This window comes from Triturus cristatus, chromosome 12, assembly GCF_964204655.1.
Source record: "Triturus cristatus chromosome 12, aTriCri1.1, whole genome shotgun sequence".
Classification (NCBI taxonomy): domain Eukaryota; kingdom Metazoa; phylum Chordata; class Amphibia; order Caudata; family Salamandridae; genus Triturus; species Triturus cristatus.
This window is the reverse complement of record NC_140595.1, coordinates 809,669,935-809,691,188: the sequence shown is the minus strand read 5'-3', so window position 1 is coordinate 809,691,188 and position 21,254 is coordinate 809,669,935. Positions and strand designations below refer to the sequence as shown.

General features: G+C 49.7%; 1 protein-coding gene across 1 annotated transcript; it reads right to left on the bottom strand.

Moving 5' to 3' along the window:
* Window positions 1-7,522: 7,522 nt before the first annotated feature.
* On the bottom strand, window positions 7,523-20,928 carry ZP3 (zona pellucida glycoprotein 3). The gene is made up of 9 exons (XM_085637834.1): window positions 20,500-20,928; window positions 16,009-16,127; window positions 15,820-15,923; window positions 15,522-15,699; window positions 13,415-13,535; window positions 13,220-13,311; window positions 12,968-13,101; window positions 8,956-9,027; window positions 7,523-7,672 (listed from the first exon to the last, which is right to left on the bottom strand). The coding sequence occupies exons 1-9, from the start codon at window positions 20,890-20,892 to the stop codon at window positions 7,560-7,562; spliced, it is 1,326 nt and encodes a 441-aa protein (XP_085493960.1). The 5' UTR covers window positions 20,893-20,928; the 3' UTR covers window positions 7,523-7,559.
* Between the last annotated feature and the right edge of the window lie 326 nt (window positions 20,929-21,254).

The window sequence follows — 21,254 nt, the reverse complement described above, 5'->3', positions numbered from 1 at the left end:
TTTTTCTTCCCATAGTGGGAACTGGAACGTGTTCTGGGCACACGAAAGTTATATACTGGTTTCGAAATTCTAGAATTTCTTTAATCAAATCAGTACCTGAACCTCTCCATTTATTCGTGAGTAATTCGGTCAATATGTCAGGTAAGGGTCCAGGATCGGAGTGTTGGCTTTTATATAATATAAGGAGGTGTTGACTCATGTATATACTAGCTAAACGCTGTTCGTCTGGGGCAAGATTCAGAAACGCGTGTGCTAGCGCGCATCATCACTGTATTTGCTGGGACTGTCAGCCCATTGTACTGCTGACCTGGCTAATTCTTGTTCATCCATGGAATCGAGCATATGGTACCCCCTTCGATCTCGGAGTATTTTATCAGCGGCTTGGAATAGGTGTTCAGGGGACCTTGTATTTAACATAGGGGTTTGAAAATGTCTATTACATTCTGGACGTATCGGACATATCGGATCATTGAAGCCTCTAGTATTATTATGGGGTCTTCCTCTACCTACGTAAGCTATCGTTTCTATTTGTTCTGATTCTTGCTCCTCCTCTCCCTCTGATTCAATTCTGTCTGCTTCTCGTCTTTCTTTATGTATTCGTTCTACTTCCTTGCGGATCTTTCGATACATGGCGATTATACACGCCTGTTTATCATGTTTCTCTTCTGATATGTTCTGACCCCATTTGGCAAGTTTTTGCATGGTATCATGATCTGCCCCAGGCCTGTCTTGGTTCCTGATCACGCAGTTTATGAAAAAACGTAGTTGTCTTTGGACATCCACTTTCTGGTATTCCATAGCTTCGTTAATACTTTCTGGACCTCGCCCTGTTTGGACAAAGTGATATATATTGTCTAAGTGTTCAACCATTCCTGGTATCGTCATTAAGTACAATGTAGCTCGTCTTATACGTAGTGATGATATTAGCAATCTGTCCTGTTTACCTGGCACTGGATCGTATCTACAATCCACAAGATGTTCTTTAAACATGTCGGATGTCGCTAGTTGGGGTGTACGTTGGAGTGCTAAATCTCTAAGGGTCTGTTTATTTCGTGGCGGTGTGGCAAACATGTCTGTCGTACCTCCTGTAGCACCGTCTGAGGTGCTGGGCACGAAAGGATTCGTTGGACGTAAGATAGAAATTGTAGATGCGGGAAAAACAGTAGAAACGGACGGACCCGTTGGAACTAGTGCAGGAGTTTGCTGCTGCGGAGATACAGACGGATGCTCTTGGTGTTGAACACCATCGGCAAGCGGTGTGTGTGGTATGGTATTAGCATACTCGGGAGCTACGTCATCTAAATAGGAGGAAAGAAAAACGTCCTTTGCTGTTTTAGGATGTGCTTTTATCGGGAGCAATGGAGGAGTCAAGTCTTTTGGTATTTCCGGGGTAGCCTTAGGTAATCCTTCGGCCAGAAGAGGATACATACCATTCATAAGAGTGTTTCTGTCTATCTACTTGTTCCGATTTAACTCGGGTACCTTCCTCTATTAATAAATTCTCGGGTTTTATTCGAATTCTCCCTACCTTTCTCTTCCTGTCTGAGCGCCTTCTCTGTACGTCTATATGATTCTTTACGCCATAATTCAATGGCATCTTTCTGTGACTGTCTGGCTTTCTTTTTCCATAATTCTTCTTCTACTCTCATGATGCAGTCTGCATCCCAGGTCCCCGCTGCGGGCCATCTTTGACTTTCTGGTAAATCTTTGGTGTAGTCCACCCATAGATCAAGAAATAACACGGCATCTAGGCCATGCTTATGATACATAAAGTAGCCTGGAGTGTCCCTAGGTGGGATGGGAACAGCTTCTTCGAGTACCCCTTTTCTAGTTTTGATCTGTCTTAATTTCGAAAAGAGCGGCATTTTTAGATCTTATTATTTGAACACACTAAATACAGTAAACACAATAATGAACAATCATTCACACCACAATATGTAGAACGTATTAAACATTTAACATTTAATAGTTTAACGAACGATGATAACTAATAGAAAACTAGTTACTGACATAATACTGACACTAAATAATACTTAATTATATGCAAGACATACTAGATATACTGCTAAACAGTACAGATACACTGCTGAAACAGTGCAGACCGGATTTGTGTACCCAAACCCGTCTTGACCGGCACAGATTATGTGCACGTTTAAATGCCTCCCCGGCAATGGTACTCACCGGGTAGCGCGGAACGGAAGGCCTCAGAACTGAACTGAAACTGGACCGGACTGGACTGGACTTGACTCGACTGGACTCGGAACTTCGGAACCTGGTGGGCCTCTGTATACCTCGGATCTTGCTCTCTCAGCTAGGCTCTGGTCGGGATACTTCGCACTTCTCACCGCCTCGTCTGGGTGTTGATCGCAGCCTCAGTCACCCCCGCTTGGCCGGAGGGAGATACAGGAAATCCTGCAGGTACGCGTTTTTGTCCGTTCAGCTGTGGCAGGAGACCGGGCCTGCAATGCATCTCCCGCGCGTGAGATGAGAAAGTGTCCCTGTTCGGGCGCCAATTTCTGTGGTAAATATTTCATTACCGGTACTATTTTTTATGCGGTAAAGTCTAGTAAGAATAACTCAGTAAATATAAGAGGCAGAATCCGTGGTATTAGAGGTTCTAAAAGGCTTTATTCCTCTACAAAGGAAATACAATTCGAATTGCAGGCTCCACACTCCATCACCATGAGGGTTCAGGAAGGAAGGCAATACATTGACAGGTAATCACTTTTATAAGAAATGCATTATAGTGTAACAGATGCAGGAGGCGTAACAGTTGATAAGAGATAAAATATGCATACGTAACCAAAAAGGCGGACATATAGGCGTAACTTAGAAAACGTCATTATACATGATGTCACAAGTGGGTGGATCCATAAGAGAATCCTGCAATATCAGCAGAAATATTCGGCAGAGATGCGTGCGCAGCCGCATGACGTGTGATTGACGTGCAACTAGAGGGTGAAGGGGACTTGACATTTAGCTCTACATGTGGAGACAGAAGTCTGAGGGGTCATGTCAACCTAATCCCAAATCATATCTAATATCTTATGTTTAAAGAACTGTATTATCCAAAAGGAAAGGCCTCTCGGACGGAATCTATTCTATACTGACTGTTAGTGCGTGTACGAGCGTCTAAGTGTCTACATGAGATGCAAGGGGGCAGGAATCTTCCATGGTAACAGGGGCTATGAATTACTTGCACGAGGACAGTGAGGCCTGGCCCCTTGCACGGTAGCTGGAGGAATGTTTACCTAAACTACTAGACAGGAATGCGTTAGATGAGGAGCGAGGCAGATAATCTTGAAGGTGAAATACAGTTTTTGGCAGGCAACAGGCTGGATCAGGCACCGTTAGCCGCGCAGGGAGTAGGACAAAGTTCATGGATACAGATGCAGGCTCGGGCTGGAGCTTTCAGAGGCAGAAAGCAGGAAAGGCTTGATGGCAGAATTCAGGGCCTACTCGCCTGAATCTGTAAAATGTGGAAAGTGAACCACATAAAGTCGGTGGCCTTTCATACTTAGGAATGGAATATCTGACCCATTCATGGTGGATCTGAAAGAGGACATGTTGACGGTGGACGCACATGTATTTGCGTCTTCAAAACTGGAACTGGAGGGAACATACATGTACTTATAGCATGCACATGGAGCCGTTGGGGTCTACGATAGGGGACATAACTGATCACAAAATTCATATTTCCTCAGTCTGGAACCCTGCCACCTGCGTTTCCGCAAACATCTTAAAACTCTGCTCTTCCCAAAGTAAGTTCCCCCTCCCCTCCCGACTAACTCAGCTCTTACAGCGCGGGGATGCCTTCGGGTCACCAGGCGCTTTACAAATCCTTAAATAAAAAATTGTATCATACCACAGTCGAGCTAAAAGCTTGAGTGAAGGTCTTACTGTAACTACACCCAACCAGTGCTGGAGGCCTGGCAGGGAGCAAGGGGGTCCTCGTAACATAATAAAAGCACAAATGAATGACTTACCGTGCGTAGCAGGAATCAATGGTGCTTCGGCACTACACAAAGAAAGAGCATGCATGTGTGCATGAGTACCTGTGTGCGCAGGAGGGAAAGAGCGTGCGGTGGGTGTGTATGAAAGAGGAAAAGAGCGTGCGGTGGGTGTGTATGAAAGAGGAAAAGAGCGTGCGGTGGGTGTGTATGAAAGAGGGAGAGAGCATGCGCATGTGTCCGTGTGTGAGAGCAAGAATGCATGCATGTGAGAGGGAGAGTGCAAGAGCGTGCACGAGAAAGAGCGTGCACGAGAAAGAGCGTGCACGAGAAAGAGCGTGCACGAGAAAGAGCGTGCACGAGAAAGAGCGTGCACGAGAGAGCATGCACGAGAGAGCATGCACGAGAGAGCATGCACGAGAGAGCATGCACGAGAGAGCATGCACGAGAGAGCATGCACGAGAGAGCATGCACGAGAGAGCATGCACGAGAGAGCATGCACGAGAGAGCATGCACGAGAGAGCATGCACGAAAGAGCATGCACGAAAGAGCATGCACGAAAGAGCGTGCACGAAAGAGCGTGCACGAGAGAGCATGCACGAGAGAGCATGCACGAGAGAGCATGCACGAGAGCATGCACGAGAGAGCATGCACGTGTGCGAGAAAGAGCGTGCACGAGAGAGCATGCACGTGTGCGAGAAAGAGCGTGCACGAGAGAGCATGCACGTGTGCGAGAAAGAGCGTGCACGAGAGAGCATGCACGTGTGCGAGAAAGAGCGTGCACGAGAGAGCATGCACGTGTGCGAGAAAGAGCGTGCACGAGAGAGCATGCACGTGTGCGAGAAAGAGCGCACGTGTGCAAAAAAAGAGCGTGCACGAGAAAGCATGCACGTGTGCGAGAAAGAGCGTGCGAGAGGAGGGGGAGTGAGGAGGGGGAGAGCGTGTGCATAAGAGATATCTTGTGCGTGAAAGTCGATGCTGCATGGCAGAGCATGTTGGGGATCCCACAGCAACCCTTGAATCCCTGTAGGCATGTGTTCGGTGGAAAACATGAATATGACTCCAACTCGGTTTGTAGGTGTGTGTAGGGCACCCTGTCATACCAGAACAGTAGACTGGGTGTTTACTCTACTAATTACAAACCCAATTAATACAATGCACACATTGAAGCATGGAGGTTTCGAATCAGATGAAGGTCTCCGTTGCTTTTGATTAGATGAATCGGGTGGCTCTGTATCATAGGTTATTAGACTTGGATTCCTGTACTGGCTTGATGTATTGAACTTATGAAGCTGTCTTGTTACGCAGGATTTAATTACAAGATGTAAATATGCACACTAATTATAATCTCAACTTTAGTAATATTAAATTGTTTAGCACATGGGGTGGTCATGGCTTGACAAAGGGATTGATTTCTGAGAAGAATCCGATCTGCACATAGTTATTGTAAAATGTTTATTATTGCATAATACCAATGTTAATTATTGCACAATATCACTGAATTACACAACCGGTACCTGCAAGCCTTTAAATACAGGAGAGGCCGTTGCTATTTAACGCCACAGGGTGGTAGTGGCAGTCTCGAGTGGTGCACGCGCAATGCGAAAGGGATCGTGATTGAGCGACGCATGAGGAATGCCATGGCATTTTTTGAAGCCCTTACTTAAAGTCTCGCCAGACCAGCGCAAGGGCTGGGTCAGGCGAGACCTAACAAACTGGGTCACCCCAGGAGTGCCACTCCTAGACATTGTAACCGGACCGTGTAGATTCTTGATCTAATTAGTAAGTGGCTGTAATTAATTTCCACACTTCGTGTCACAGCCTGGCAACACTTGCTCTCCCAGGTGCAAGGTCCATCCACCGATTGCTCCACAAACACCCCCATTGCACACCAACCCAATGCAACAGAGCACGCTCTCAAATACCGATTACTACAATGAGTCCGAGCACATCTAGTCCCACACTGCCAACTAACAAACAACCTACAGGGCGGCTGTGATGTCTAATGCAATGTGGAGACCTACTCTTACCCAAGAGACCCCAACGCCATTTCCCAGTTCTGCCAGACTGCTCTTGGCATCAGACCACTCTGCCTTGATAGGCCGGGGAACCCCCAAGAGGGTTCCTTAAACACATGCAACTCAAGTTTGTAATTGCTGCAGTGAAGCACTAGAATTTAACATCTAAGCGACTGCAGTGGTCTGAATACTTGCATGGCAAAAAGTGAACCTCCCTTAATTGTAGCACTGATCAACAGAACAATTCCCCCCACCCCCAAAAAAAAAAAACTGAACTGAGTTGGAGCACTGAATGCCATGCCTACACATCCCTCAAATGCTTCCTATCGAGCCACATTGCCCATTTAAATAAAAGTTATAACCATCCATAGGACATACAAGGTTAACACTTTACTTGTTAAACGAAGTCATCATGACTGACTTAAAACATGCCCTCCCCATCCTCAACCGAAGATTGGCATGAGACCTCAACCCACATCAGCAAGACACCCATCCATGGAAAATGACAATGCATTCAGCTTGTGTGTAACCCGCCTTTGTGTCAACAAGCATCCTAGGACCAGTTTCGGGTTTCACCCCTCAGCCAGGATAGCTAGACTCCAGTGGCATGGGAACCACATCTGGGCATACCAGTCTCACTCAGGGGGACAAATGCAAAAAGGATGGATTTAACTCTGCTCTTGACCGGGGGGGGGGGGGGGGGCAAACGTTTTAACTTGTTCTGCATTCTGTCCATCATTTGTGCGTCTTGCTTTCAGTTTAACACCAGCAGACCACTTGGTACCTTAGGGTTTGTCCTTCAACAAAGGGTCTAGGTTTGTGGCCAGAGTTGTGATCTTGTGTAGCTAAAAGGGTAGAATTGAAAGCAAGCTTCTGGATTTAATCTTTATGAGCTCATCTCATGACTGAAAATACCTTGCTGCAATCTGAAGTAGGCCAAGGGGAGTACACTTTCAGGTTACAATCTTGTGTCCTAGATTGGATCATTTCAACCAGCATTGAAGATTAGGTAGGATTTATTCAAGGAGAACGTTTGATCCACAAAAGGACACAGATGCTATTGGTGTGAGAATTATTAAGTATTATCTCTTGCACCATGCCGCGCATGAAGTGGCACAGGCGCATCTATCCTGTAGTGGTAATGTAGCCCATCATCATGCCTCCCCAGCTGGTGTCACTCCAGTCCTTCACTCCACGCCCACCATCTGCCTACAAGTATTCAGAAAGGTCTTCCACACATCTAAAGTCACTTGCCATTGCTCGTCAGTCACTGCTGATGGCCTAAAGTGCCTGAAAACCAAGTGGTTGAGTGCCCAGTGCATGCTCTTGCCAGCCGGTGAAACTCCCCATATGTAGTCCAGACCTCAGAAGCCCATCAGGCTGTGATGAGGGTTGAGAAGAGACTTCAGCACGCACTCAGACGCTTTGTTTAGAAGCTCTGGTTCTCCCCAGTATCCAGACATCCTGTGTTGGAAGCACAGCAAGTCCACCCACTACACAGATACAATGCCAGATGCCAGGCAGAGCCTGAATGATCAAAAAAAAACCAAACACTAGATTTTCTTCTTTTATTGCACAAATCCACACACACTTAATCTCGACATCTCTTGTACACAACCATGGCTCCTAAAGTGACAAACGACAGGAGAACAGCAAGTCCCACCAAACCCAGTCCAAGAACAGACCACGGCTCCATCTCTTCACCTGTAAGAAGAGAACATGGTGTTAAGTTGTATCCAGACCTCACCACGTGCAAGATGTGGGATTGTTGCACCAACATTTCTTCAAGTTGTAGACAGAATTCAGCAGCAACAGAGGGGTATTTGAATCAGATTGCATTAGTCTGTTTGGCCTTGCCTTATGATGGATTAGAAATCTCCCCCCCCCCCCATGCTTTCCCCGGAGCCCCCCCCCCCCCCCCATTTCAAGAGTGACTGCATGGAGTCAATTTCAGAAAGACCACTTCAGTTTTCCCACTTTCCATCACAGATCCAGTTACTCAACACAAGGAATTTGCTGGCATTTCTCATTTAGTGGGAACAAGGTCGGTAGACATGTAATGCCATACTGGATCAACCCCACCCTAAATACTTAGGGTGAAGTGATAATTACCTGTAGATAGACTTGCATAAATAGATCCTAGACGCTCACACGCTAATAGTTAACCATTCAAGCCAGAACGATGGAGAATTGTGGCCAAATGAAGAAGTCTGCATTGACTCCATGCTAGTCAGTGGCTCTTCCATGGTTGGGAGAACGGACCTCCCCACCACAACCCAAAAAGAGAAGCCACCCACAAAACTAGAGCCACACCTATACTGCACCCAGCCAGGCTATACTCAACCCGAGCATGTGGCTTCCCTCCAGAAGATCAAAGCCAGAACACTACCCCTTTAACCACACGACGCTATTAGTGGAGTCAACTGCAATATGGACACCAGATCAGACCTCATTTCTGCAACCAGTAGTGTTTGCGGCTTTAATCCTAGCTTTGTGCCACTGAAGGAATCCCAATGCTGCGGCCTTGAATCCCAACTCTTGCTGCACACACTGCCAAGGTGCTTAAGACCAACGCTGACCGACACTGGCTGATATAGGAGCCTGTAATCGAGCAGTGTGGGGCGGTGGCAAAGCCAGTGTCTTCGGCATGAAGAGGCGTTGGCCAAGACAAAGACCTGACTGCAGCATATGGATTCCAGCAAGCACTGGCGATGCTTGCAGGGCAACCAACTCATGCAGCCAGAGCATGACCCAAGCCAAGGCTGCATTCTATAGGTTTACTCCATCACTAGACCAGAACCCCCAGACTTGAACTTAAGAAATGCAATGGAAGAGTGAATGTCAGGGAACGACCATATACAAAGTTACGGCCCAGTAAAGATGTCAGGGGATCAGAAGAGACCAACTTTATGGTCAACAAAAGTCACTCGAGACCCCAATCAAATATTCTACCTTCCCTCCAGCTAAGAGCACAAGCAGAATCTTACCTTGTAAGACCATGCTGCTCTTTCCTTCATTTGCCACGATGACCAGAGGTCCCAAGACTGCAACAGTTTCTTCTGCAAAGGGGAAGAAGTGAAAGGTGCATTAACATCAATTACTAAGATTTAAACAGCTACATGCCCACATCACATTCTCTAACCACAATCATCCCAGATACTGTTGGCACATTAACACCTGCAGTCTTTAAGCAAATCATGAACTGTTCAACCCAAATCAGGTGTGTTCTAACATCTTGAGCCCAATACCCTTCAAACAATGAGCCAGGTGTGAGCTACCACCTTAGACCCCCATGCCCCATGGAGGCGATTAAATAATGCTGGCAAGATCAGCCCTCTACTACATTGACAGATGACAGCAAGGGGGAGACCCTAATTGGCATTGAATCTTTGCCGGATTCCTACGTTTGACAGGGGCATGGGGATGGCATATTTGTACTTGGCGACTCACCTATTTATACACAACTGGTTTAATGGGGCTGGTCAGACCCCGGCCTATAGGCTTGAACTGTGTGAGCTTGGCTTGCCTAAAATCCTATCCAATGAATGGGGAACCCATCCCATCCACCTTGCTAGAGGTCATGAGATCCGTGCTCTTGGCCTGGTGGGCAGCTGTGCGTCATACCCAGTGGACACACAAGCTCACCAAACATGCCCCTGTGGCATGGCACATGGCTCCGGGAAGTCAGTGGGTTACAGGGGTTTCGTGTGGGACCATAGGGATCTTGCAGCTCGGGGGGGGGGGGAATGTATGGGCGAGCAGCCACATGCGCTCCTTTTCTAACCTTCAATACAGATATTCCCTGCACCCAACACAATTTTAGAAATATTTGCATCTGCGGCACGCCATCCCAGATGGCACTAGGATGCCTGAATACAGACCTCGTGAACCACAGACTAGGCTGGGAGACTTGGGGAAAGGGGGTATTTTGCATTTATCGGACACTGGTTAACACCCAGACCTCACTGGACCAACTTGGAGACCAATGGGAAGAATGGGTGGGTCCCTTGGACGAGGACTGGTGCAACACCCTCATGGCACCCAAGACGATCACTGCCTCTGCCAGACTCTGCCTAATCCAGCTATACTATCTGCACACTACTTACTTAACCCCCAGCACACCTACAACAGGACAGTCTGACCGCCTCCTGTGCGAGGTGCGGCCACAACCCAGCCGACTTTTCACATGGTATGGGCATGCCCCCGACTGGTGAAATTGTGGGAGCTTACAGAAGTCCTGGGGTAGGAGGCTGCCCACGACCCATTTCGCTCACTTCTTGGGATTACAGATGGCTAGACAGGTCCAGGAACAAGAAATTATTTTTCAACACAGCCATGGTGGTAGCTAAACAGGACATAGCCGCCTCCTGGAAGCTTCCAACATCGCCTTGCCCTTAGAGGTGGCAGAAGGTGGACTGGTGTGCAGCACAAGAGTGACCAATGTACACTGCATGGGGTTGTCCTAAGTAGTTTTGCAGGGTGTGGGGCAAATGGTTGGGTGCGGTGGAATAACCTAAAATCTGTGAAGAATGCTTATGTTATTCAATCTCTTGTGGAGTCAACTGTGTTGTCTTTGCTCTCACTTGGTTGGGAGTCATGGTCCAGAACTGCTGCCGGTCTTTGTTCTTGTCAAACAAAACAAAAAAGATTGCTTATCAAAAAATGACAAGTATTAAAAGTAAACAGCTGAGCATTGCATCTTGATTGATGTAGAGAGAAACACAAGCTGTACATGGAATGGAGATTCCCAATGTGCGCTATGCTTGTCTGTCCAGAGGGTCAAGGTCCTGGAGGAGATCTGGCTGGGGGGGGGGGGGAATTTGGCAGAAGGTTGGAGGAAGTGAGATAAGTAGAGTTGGAGCTCCATATGCTGATCTGGCCTGCCTTGGTGAGTTTGGCTGCCAGGCAGGCTTACCAGTATGAAGGAGGGGGAGGGGGGGGGGGGGGGGGCGGGGGGGACTAGGTATTCCTCTGGGAGGAGAATCCCAAATGATGAAAGGATCCTTCCTGCAGATAGGTTCGTAGTTCAGTGCCCCTGTCCTCGTTTGAGAGAGTCTTGTTGATTGTGTACGGACGGACAGTTCAGACCCAAGGATTTTGTTGTATTTATAACCCTACTATTGTCACCTACAAGGGCTCTGCTTCCTTCACCCCACACTGCTGTGGTGGTCTGCAATAGTCAGTGAGAACCCCTGGCACTCTGGTCCATCCAAGAGGAAACGCAAGTCAGTTGGTCAGTCACTCTGCTGCGGTCTGGTGGAGTCTTAGCCAATCCTGAATGAGCAGTGTTCGCCAGGAGTGTCTTCTACAGGAGCCATCCTTTGAACTGGCCTTGTGTAGTAAGTCCACACTGGCAAAGTGGGTAGGAACGCACTGCTTGCATGTAACAGCACCATTACCCCATAGCATCTTGGTAGTTGTAGTACAGTTTCAGAAAACTGTCATTTCAGCTAATGCAGTCTTTTGAAATCTCTAGACACCCGCGTTTCAGGATTCCTTCATCAGTAGAGAATATTTACAGGTTGCTGGACATGCAGCCAATTCTCAAGTAGAATCCCACTTGTTGCGTGGGGGCATTCAAAGGCTAGTCAGCCAAGCCAAAAAAGGCAGTCAGGTTTTGTAACCCAGAGGGTTGATACTCCAAGCAACGACAGAAACAAGTGGCATACCTACAAAGGAAGGCAAGGCATCTCTGCCCCTAGCTGCTGTTGCCCAATTTTATTAACAATCTGGGGTAGGGAGAAGGGGGCGTGGGGAGAACAACTCTTTTCCAGTTGTCACAACGCGAGTGAAAGTATGCTTCCCACACAGTCTTCTCTGGTGAGGGTTCAGTAAACACCCAGTCTCCAAGTACAAAGGGACCTGGGAATCCTTAACCAAGCAGGCCATTTTGTATATCGCCAAACAAACCCCAAATGTATTCCTGTACTCACACAAAGCATAACATGCTGATGGAGCCTCCTACCTGCCCCCTCCATCATTTCACATGCTGATGGAGCCAAGGACCCAATGAGCGAGGCAGACCTTCACCGGGGGAGGCCTTTAGACCCAACACCCATGAGCCAGGATGAAGAGGGCCTCCCTTTCGGTACTAATGGGCATTTCTGCCACCACTACCAGCCAGAGATGACAAATGCCACAAAGGAGGGGCACACTAAAGATGCCCCTGCAGATGTCAGAGGCACTCCCATCACAAGACAGGGAGCCACCAGAGAGCAAGCTATTGCATTCATAGAGGGGACACGCCAACCCTTCCAGAGATACTGCAAGTTTTCCAGCAGGTCACAAGTGCATGCTTTTTAGAGCCTTAAAGCCACATTATGGTCCCAGCACTATGTCTCACTTGTCGGGCCATATGTAGCGATCCCATATGGAAGTCTGCACGACAGCCCTCAGTGATCTTTCGTAAGCCACTTACTCACATTTCAGGTTCTAGCATTCCAGACATTACCCTAACCCTCCCCCCCCAGTTAAATAAGGAACAGTTCAGGGTGGGAGCTACAGACCCTACCAAGCCCTTACTCAGCAAGTGCAACTCCATGGAAAAGTAGAGTTGCGCATGATATAGGCTCAAAGGTTTCACCAGCCATTTAAGGGACTGGCCCCACACTACACCCGTGGGACGGGTTATGGTGCATTACTGATTGCACCGTTGAGATGGCTCAGAGGCAGATGGGGAATCAGAGGGGGTTGTCCATGATTAGACCGACACTACTCCGGGTGATGCTCATTCACCGTGCCATCAATGGTTTGACAACGCAGGGTAGTTTGTGGTCCACGCCCTGGCGTATGATGGGACTCCTGTATGTGTGCCCGCCCCACTCAAGCACATGGCTTCATCATACAAAAAGGACTGACAGCAAGAGTTAATTTGTGCAACTTTCCTGAACTCCTTTCCAAGTAAAGCAAAAAGGAGGCATTTAAAATTAAGCCTGTCTTAAACTAGGAGCACACCCTCCATGTTTCTTCACATCAGGAAGCACTTTATTAGAAGCCTACCAGATCTAGCAGCCTCGCTTCTCCTCGCTCGCCGGCCGTGCATGCTGAAGAGACGGGAGCTCCCAAGGGTCCTATCGCAGGAGCTGGTGTCACAGCAGCTGCAGATACCACTGGAGCCTTCTACAGGAGACCAGCTGGAAGAGAAGCATTGTATGGAGGCCAGCAGCACAAACCCTCCCCAACCCACCAGCACCCCCAACCCACCAGCACCCCCAACCCACCAGCGCACCCAACCCACCAGCACCTCCTCACCTGCTGCCATCTCGGCTGTACGAACACGCCTTGTTCTCAGCACTGGGGACCATGGAGGCATCAACAGCCTTCAGATTGCAGGTGATGTAAATCTGGGGAGGACAAGGTCAGAGGTCAGGGCTCGGACAGAGTCTAGGGTGCCTTCTGGGAAGGCCAAGCTCTGCAACCAGCTTCTAGATCACAATGTAATCTTACCAAAGATCTGGCGTCTCCAATGAAGATGAAGGAATCCACCGTGAACTGCAGCTTGTTGGGCTGGGACCGTGGAGCGATGAAGGCAGAGGAGGAGTCCGAAAGCTTCCCATCAACCAGGCACCTGGAACCAAGACACAGCAGTGAAGTGACTAAACTCAAGGACTCATGAAGGGGGCAACTGGCAGAGTTCAATAGACAAGTGTCCTATGCAGTCTGGGAAGAGTGGGAGGTCTTAACTCTTTAACCCCCCCAATGCACAGCCACAGACTCACTTGGCGCCCAGTAGAAGGTGCCCGCCTGCCCAGACTTCACTGGATCAACTAGCCACACAAGTCTTCATTAGAGGTAGTTTGTTTCAGAAAGTGAAGAGTTTGTGATTAGTCGCAGCATATGTACTGGTCTTCTAGCCAGATGTGTGGCGAGACTAGTTCCTCGTCATTAGGCTGCGACAGATGCAGGATCAGTGTCTCAAGGCATCAGACTGCAGTCCTGTGGGGCAGCGGGAGGGCGCATCAATTTATAGGTCGCCCTTCATGGCACCTTCTTAAGTCAATCTTATTTCAAAAGTGCTTGTAACCATGGCCTCTTGGCGCTGGTCTGATATGGAGGCAGGGTGAAACTCAACTGATCAAAAGCAGCAAAGATTGCCAAGTGATCTTAAGAGAACTTAATCAAGAGCAGTTGGCAGACGTTCCTGAACACACAAGTTACTTACTAGCCAGTTAAGGTGGGCTCTGGTATCCCTCTCCCCTGGAGCGCTGCGGCCAAGGTGGCCTCTGGTATCCCTCTCCCCTGGAGCGCTGCGGCCAAGGTGGCCTCTGGTATCCCTCTCCCCTGGAGCACTGCTCGCTGTGGCCAAGGTGGCCTCTGGTATCCCTCTCCCCTGGAGCGCTGCTCGCTGTGGCCAAGGTGGCCTCTGGTATCCCTCTCCCCTGGAGCGCTGCTCGCCGTGGCCAAGGTGGCCTCTGGTATCCCTCTCCCCTGGAGCGCTGCTCGCCGTGGCCTCTGGTATCCCTCTCCCCTGGAGCGCTGCTCGCCGTGGCCAAGGTGGGCTCTGGAATCCCTCTCCCCTGGAGCGCTGCTCGCCGTGGCCTCTGGTATCCCTCTCCCCTGGAGCGCTGCTCGCTGTGGCCAAGCTGGCCTCTGGTATCCCTCTCCCCTGGAGCGCTGCTCGCTGTGGCCAAGGTGGCCTCTGGTATCCCTCTCCCCTGGAGTGCTGCTCGCTGTGGCCAAGGTGGCCTCTGGTATCCCTCTCCCCTGGAGCGCTGCAGCCAAGGTGGCCTCTGGTATCCCTCTCCCCTGGAGCGCTGCAGCCAAGGTGGCCTCTGGTATCCCTCTCCCCTGGAGCGCTGCAGCCAAGGTGGCCTCTGGTATCCCTGGAGCGCTGCAGCCAAGGTGGCCTCTGGTATGCTCGCAGGGATACCAACTGTTGCCGCACTAGCCAAATCTTTCACCCCAAATGTGGAGACTAGGGGTTCAGTGGCCTGGACTTCAGTCCTGTGCTGCCTGGCTCCTCAGACCCAACTGGCAGGGTGTTCTCCATAGCATGTCCTTGCATCACAAGTCACCACCCCCCCCCCCCCCACCACAAGGGATCTGCATATATTTGGTGCAAGTTGTTCCCCAGAGTACTCTGGATGAACCCATTCTCTAGAGAGAATACCCCTCACATGGATAACTGCTGAGTTTGACTCCAGAGCATATGATGTCTCCTGCCAACTCTGAGCCTGCCCATTCCTAGTCTGGTCTCTCCTGCAACCGAGACCCCAGGAATATGCACGAAATGGTCAACTTTAAGCCCCTAGTTAAAGCCAGGATGGGTAACTGGTCTAGAGAGAGCTGGTTGCACTCAGTCTTCACCCACTGAAGTATGCATTGATGGCAACTCAAGCTCCTGTCAGACCCACCTTTCAGAAGGGCCTGGACAGTTGCTGCAGACCCCCCCCTACCCCCAGAAGTCTGGACAGATGCTGCAGCTGGTCTGCCCACTGGATGCAAGGAAGGGTCTTTACCACAGGCTCATGTACAAAGTTATGTCTCCGACTGCCAAAGTCCACCACTCCGGCTCCTGCCCTTACATGGTTTTACAATCAGTCCCTGTCCTTACCCATTGCTGGTGATGATGTCATATCTGGGGCTGGAGGTCTTGTCTGGAGTCAGGGTGGCCACACAGCTGTCCACAAGCACTCTCATCTCCATGTGATTGCCAGTGTTCACCGAAGCTTCAATGTGGAAGACGTCGCCCAGTTGGAAGGTGGTGGTGGTCCTCTCAGCAGACCAGTTGTCTGCAAAGGTGGAACATGGACACAGCAGGTTTGAGGCCAGGACCTTTGAACTGCTCTAAACCCAGAGTCCCATGGCCCTCAAGTCTGCCTCCACCCATGACTACTAGAAAGCCGCCTCACCGTTCATCAGGCGCAGAGAGAAGACGAGACTGCTCTCCACCGACACCGTGGAGCTGAAGGGGATCCAGGTGGGCCGGATGGGGTTGCTGCTCACATTGCCATTCCTGGAAGAGATGAGACCACAGCAGCCGAGTTACATCCACAGCAGTGAAGATCAAGATGCCAAGCCGCGAGGCAAGGTCCACTCACCTGGGATACAGGCACTGGATGAGCACGGTCACTGGGTTGGACCGGATGATCACTGCGCTGCTGGATGGAGTCGGGTTGTAAGTCAGAATCGAGCTGTAGACCAGCAGGGTCGGGGTGACCTGGAGGACAGGAAGGAGATGTTTCGTGAACCTAGTGCATGTTGTACTGCGAGCCCAGAGCTGGACCTGGGGCACCTGCCAGAACACTCCTGCTCCAGCCCCTTGAGCACCAGTCTGGACTTGAAGCAACACATGCCAAACACCGGCAGCACTAGCTAGACTGGGCAGAGAGCAGGACAGGCCCATATCCACCTTGTACCCCAGTGAGTCAATCTATGAAAGATTTGAGCCTCTTCTCTTTAGAGAGAATCACAGTGCACCAAGCAGCCATCGTCCATCTGCCACCATCTTTGGTTTCTCTGACAATAGAGAGCAGTCCACTACCTTTTGACTAGGTTCGTGCTATAGAAATACCATAGACATTCAACAGGCCCATATAGGTGTCAGAGTCAAGCCAATGGTTAAAGACTATAGACCTGGTTTGTTCTTTTGTGAAGTCAACTTCCATAGGCTTTACTCCGTTTAAGAAAGCCATACAGTAGATCCAGTCACCAGCCAATAACAGGCCCGAATTTACATGAAGTTAAGATATAGGCAGTAGGGCTGGGCTGACATGGATTGTGAAAGGCATGTTAGTCAGCAACTATTCGAGGGCTAATGGTTAAACTCTAAATCTCAAATTACCATAGACAAGGGTTTTGGTGTCACCCCCTACCCAGGGAATCTTGTTACAGCTTTGCAATGAGGAAAAATCTTGTAAGGCCCTCCGTGGTGTGAGTGTGAGTATTTTGCTTACCAAACTAATTGTGTACACTTGTTTAAGTCTGAAAATTAAATGTAAGCTGATGTAATGTGGGAAACTTTGCTCTTAAAGAGTAGGCTATGGTGACAAGCTGTAGGTCCGATCTGTTTAGAATGAAAAGTAACTACAAATGGCAACAAACCTGATTTGTATACGATGTAACATGCGAGCGCCAATAGGTCTTTAACAAGGTGCAGACCCATCCACCCTTAAAGTCTGCAGTTGGGCATTTTGTGGAAAGACAAAACAATGGTAGTCGACTTGCACTTTAATAAATCTTGCTAGACTCCCAGAAGGCCCGACAGCTTAGAATCTGCTAGATAGTGTAATAAAAATATTCATTAACCCATATAAGACTATACCCACAGAGGGTCAGGAGTCATCGGTCATTGCAAAATACAATTGATGGATGCAAAATACAATTGATGGACGGAAAACAGAACAAATCAAAACATCCACCCCCAGTCAAGAGATCTGGGTTAAATCCATCACTCTTTCTCACCATGCCATCCCAGTTTAGACCTGGCCAGGCGCGCAACACCCATTGGGCTCACTGGGCTTCAGCTGCTGTGTCTAGTTTCATTATTTCAGGCCTCTACCTGCTGTGTTAGATAACCACATGTTATCTTCTGTCATCTTGTAGATGTTTGATTTGTGCATTTTACTGGCATCTGTTCATCCACCCACTGACTCAAGAGTTCATGTATGATTACTTACTGGATGCCACAATCCAATCAATGGCAAACTTTTAAGCCAGAGCTATTGGCTTTGCGAGCACTTGAGTGCTAGACACGATCGCATAGTGACTGGTTCCAGGAGCCGGCCAGGCACGAACATTAGGCTTTTTACTCCAGCCCCCCCACCCCCCCTTCCTTTCTACTGATTCAGAGAATTTTGTTTAAGAAAGCTGCTATAGCTGTTGGAAGTGCTGTCACCCCCAAGATTTTAATGGGTGTCAACACTAGCCAACTCAGGATCTCGTCTTGACCTGCGCCTCCCTAGGAGAACAGCTGGCTTGAATACAGCGGTCGCCCCAATTGTAAGGGAGCTACTCGTCTCCAAAAGCTTCTGGAAAGTTGGAAATGTGCACAAGTTAGTCCATCCTTCAGAAACCTTCAGCTAACCCAGAGGTTATTTCCAAATATTACCCTATTTCTTTGGTACCCTCACGCGCCAAAGTTTTAGAAGGCTACGACAACTCCCCCCCCCCCCCCCCCCCAATTATAATTTGACGAGTATAAACTTCAAGACAACGGAGTTGGTTTTCAGAGCATCCCATGGCACTGAGAGCCCTGGTGGCAGCCGGATGAGACCGCCTTTAAAGGCAGAGACCACGATTCTGCCGATCCTACTGGAGTGGTCTGCGGCTTTTGATACAGTCTCGCATTCCACTCTTAGCCATAGACTATGTGGCTGCCATATGTGCCAGTGCCATGCTTTGGGATTTTCTAGACAACTGAACCCAAAATATCCATCTGGACTCCTTCAGGTCCAAAACCTTTAGAAACCAAGGAGTTCCACAGGGTTCCTGCCCGAGGCCAAGTCTAATCTGTACTTGGGACTTCTGGCACAGACGGCGAGGACATGGTTTGGAGATCACATCCTTTGTGGATGACATGCAACTGCGACTCCTTTTGACCAGACTCAATCAGTCGATCACATTTCCAGGGCCTTGCTTTGAGTTTGGTCCACCTCCTGCTCCTGAACAGGTAGTTATAAATCTGGGGGTGAAGATGAATCGAGCCCTACCGATGCAATCCTAGATGGACTATGGTACCCGCTATGCCACCAAGGGGCTCTTAAGACTTCTCCGTGCCCCCTCCCCAGATATAGAAAGTCTCTAGCACAGGCTGATACCAGTCGCCTGGATTACAATAATTCACTTCTAGGAGCAGTTTACGCCTCGGTATCAGAACTCGAAGAGGTGCACAATACTGCTGCCCGGCTCATTTGTAACCTGCCCCCCCCCCCCCCCTACGCCCGTGACCCCCATTTTAAGGGACCTATACTGGCTGTCCATAAAAATAGACCATTTTCAATATATTTTGCTTGAAACAGGTGGACAAGGCTTTGATGAAGGCTTTCTATGCGCATGTCAAGCTTCGCTTGGATGAGCCCTCCCAGGTTAAGATCTTACAAAATGTCCTCTTAGACACCTCATCCGCAGGTTTGGCAAGATCATTTCCCCATTTGGTGCCAGGTTATTGGAATAAACTTCAAGTGTCTTCGGCTATGTGAGGATCAGGTTAAACTTAAAAAGCCAATCAAGACGGGGCTTTTTAATATCTCTTTAATTCTAGTGACTGTTCATGCCAACCTTCTGTGCCTAGCGCCAAGAAGCTCCCATGCAGGATAGCAAGTTTCCATAAATAAAATAAGTGGGTCGGCTCCCCCGGGTCTCAGGCCCAGCAATTATCAAACAGGCTAACCATTCTTATGCCTCCCCCGCCCTAAAAAAATACAATTGACCCGCTTTAATTTCATAATGGGAATCCCAACTGCGACTGAGACCACACACTTCAGGTGACCCCTGCCGGTGAGGGAGCCCCCGTTTACATTTACTTCCCTGAGTGTATCTGGGCCTCCCAGGATGCTGCTTCAATGCAGCTCGTCTGGTCATGTTCTGGCCGAACCGGGTCCTCTGCGAGGCGAGCTCAGCTGCCAATGGGTGTTTAGAGGAGGTCGTGGAAAGTGACCTAGCTGGGGCGGTGCGAGGTTCAGCGCGTCGTAAAGCCCCTACCTACACAGCCGATCATTGGCCTCTCTGCTGCGTGCACAGTGCGGCACTCACGTGCCTCGTAACTGAGCGTATGTTAGAGGGTGAAGGAGGTGGAAGCGGTTTAAATATTGACAGGATGAAAGAACGTAGTGCTTACAGCCGTTACGAGAAGCACGTGCGGGGTGCAAGATGCAGGGGATCAAACGTGCGCTGTCGGAGGTTGTAGAGAACATGAGTGAATGACATACCCCAGAGACCATTTACTTCCCCTTCCACGAACCTTAGTAAGATTTAATCCACACTCACTGTGGGAACTTAAAACTGGTTTTGTTCTAGCTATTCGATGTGGTTACTCATTTGATACTGCCAACAAACATTGGCAAAGCTAATCGGCTTGGCTTGCTGGCCAGCTGCAGGCGCATTACCTACTGACCTAAAACAAGCGTTTGCCCTACCGCGTCATAACTTCAGGCTTACCGGGCCATAGAGTAACGCATTTTACACAGAAGAGGATAAATCGATTCTAAAAACTTTAAGTCACCAGCCAGCTCTAGTCCAGGATGGGGAGCTAGTGAACTCCCAACATCGCCCGAGGAAGTAGAAGCAAGGAAATGCGTCAAAACTAGGGACCATGCAGCGTTTGCCGTAAGGAAGCAGGTGAGGGTGCGAGCTGCGCCCGCCGACCCTCGTGGGTGGGTGTACCCCACTGAAATCAGAGGTTCGACGGCGGGATCAACACATTATAATCATAACGGGGGCGGCACCAGGACACACTGCCCTTTTTAACCCCAAGGGGGTCACTATAATGTCAGGTTTCACTGCGGCCTCAGGGCCCAAAGCCATCTTTTCACACACAGAGAGACCCGATAAACCCACAAGAGTACGGATAGCGCCCAGAGGCCGGCACTCACCTGCAGAGTGTTACCACAGTCCTGCAGCGCCACCTGGAAAGTGACAGTGTTGTTTGCATTAACAGACTTGAAGCTGCAGAAAGCGGCCCCCAGCCGGAGGTCCCCCGGCTGGACCAACCTGCCTGTCCCGAAGAGGTCCCTCTGTACTGTGACCACCATGTCGGCTTCTAGGCACTGCACAGCCACCGGGCGGTAGGGGGGTCCTGCGCGCCCCCCACTGGAGCCGAAGACCCCGCCAAGAGAAATGCCTGGCGCAGCAAAGCGGCTCCCCAGGGTCTCCCAGGTCAGAGGGTTTTTCTTGAGAAAGGACTCCCAGGGATTGGAGGAAGCGCCTCGACCCACGAGGGTGGCGACCCACAGCGCTACAACTGCCACGAACCCTGCGTTATGCATTCTAAGTCCTGCAAACCTACACTTCAGGGACTGACGCCCATACGGCCCTTATAAGCCCCACCTAGACGCGAGCCCGCCTGCGGGGTGACTGACAGCCCGCCCCTGGAGACAAGGCCCACCTGTGTGATGGACAGCCTCGCCTAGTCCCAGATCCGCCTCCGACCTGAGTGACAGCCCTCACTGGGAGCCAAAGGCCCGCCTCCTACCTGACCGACAGCCCTCACTTGGAGCCAATGGCCCGCCTTCCAGCTGATTGACAGCCCGCCCCTGGAAACAAGGCCACCTGTGTGATGGACAGCCTCACCTAGTCCCAGGCCCACCTCCTACCTGACTGACAGCCCTCACTTTGAGCAAAAGCTCGC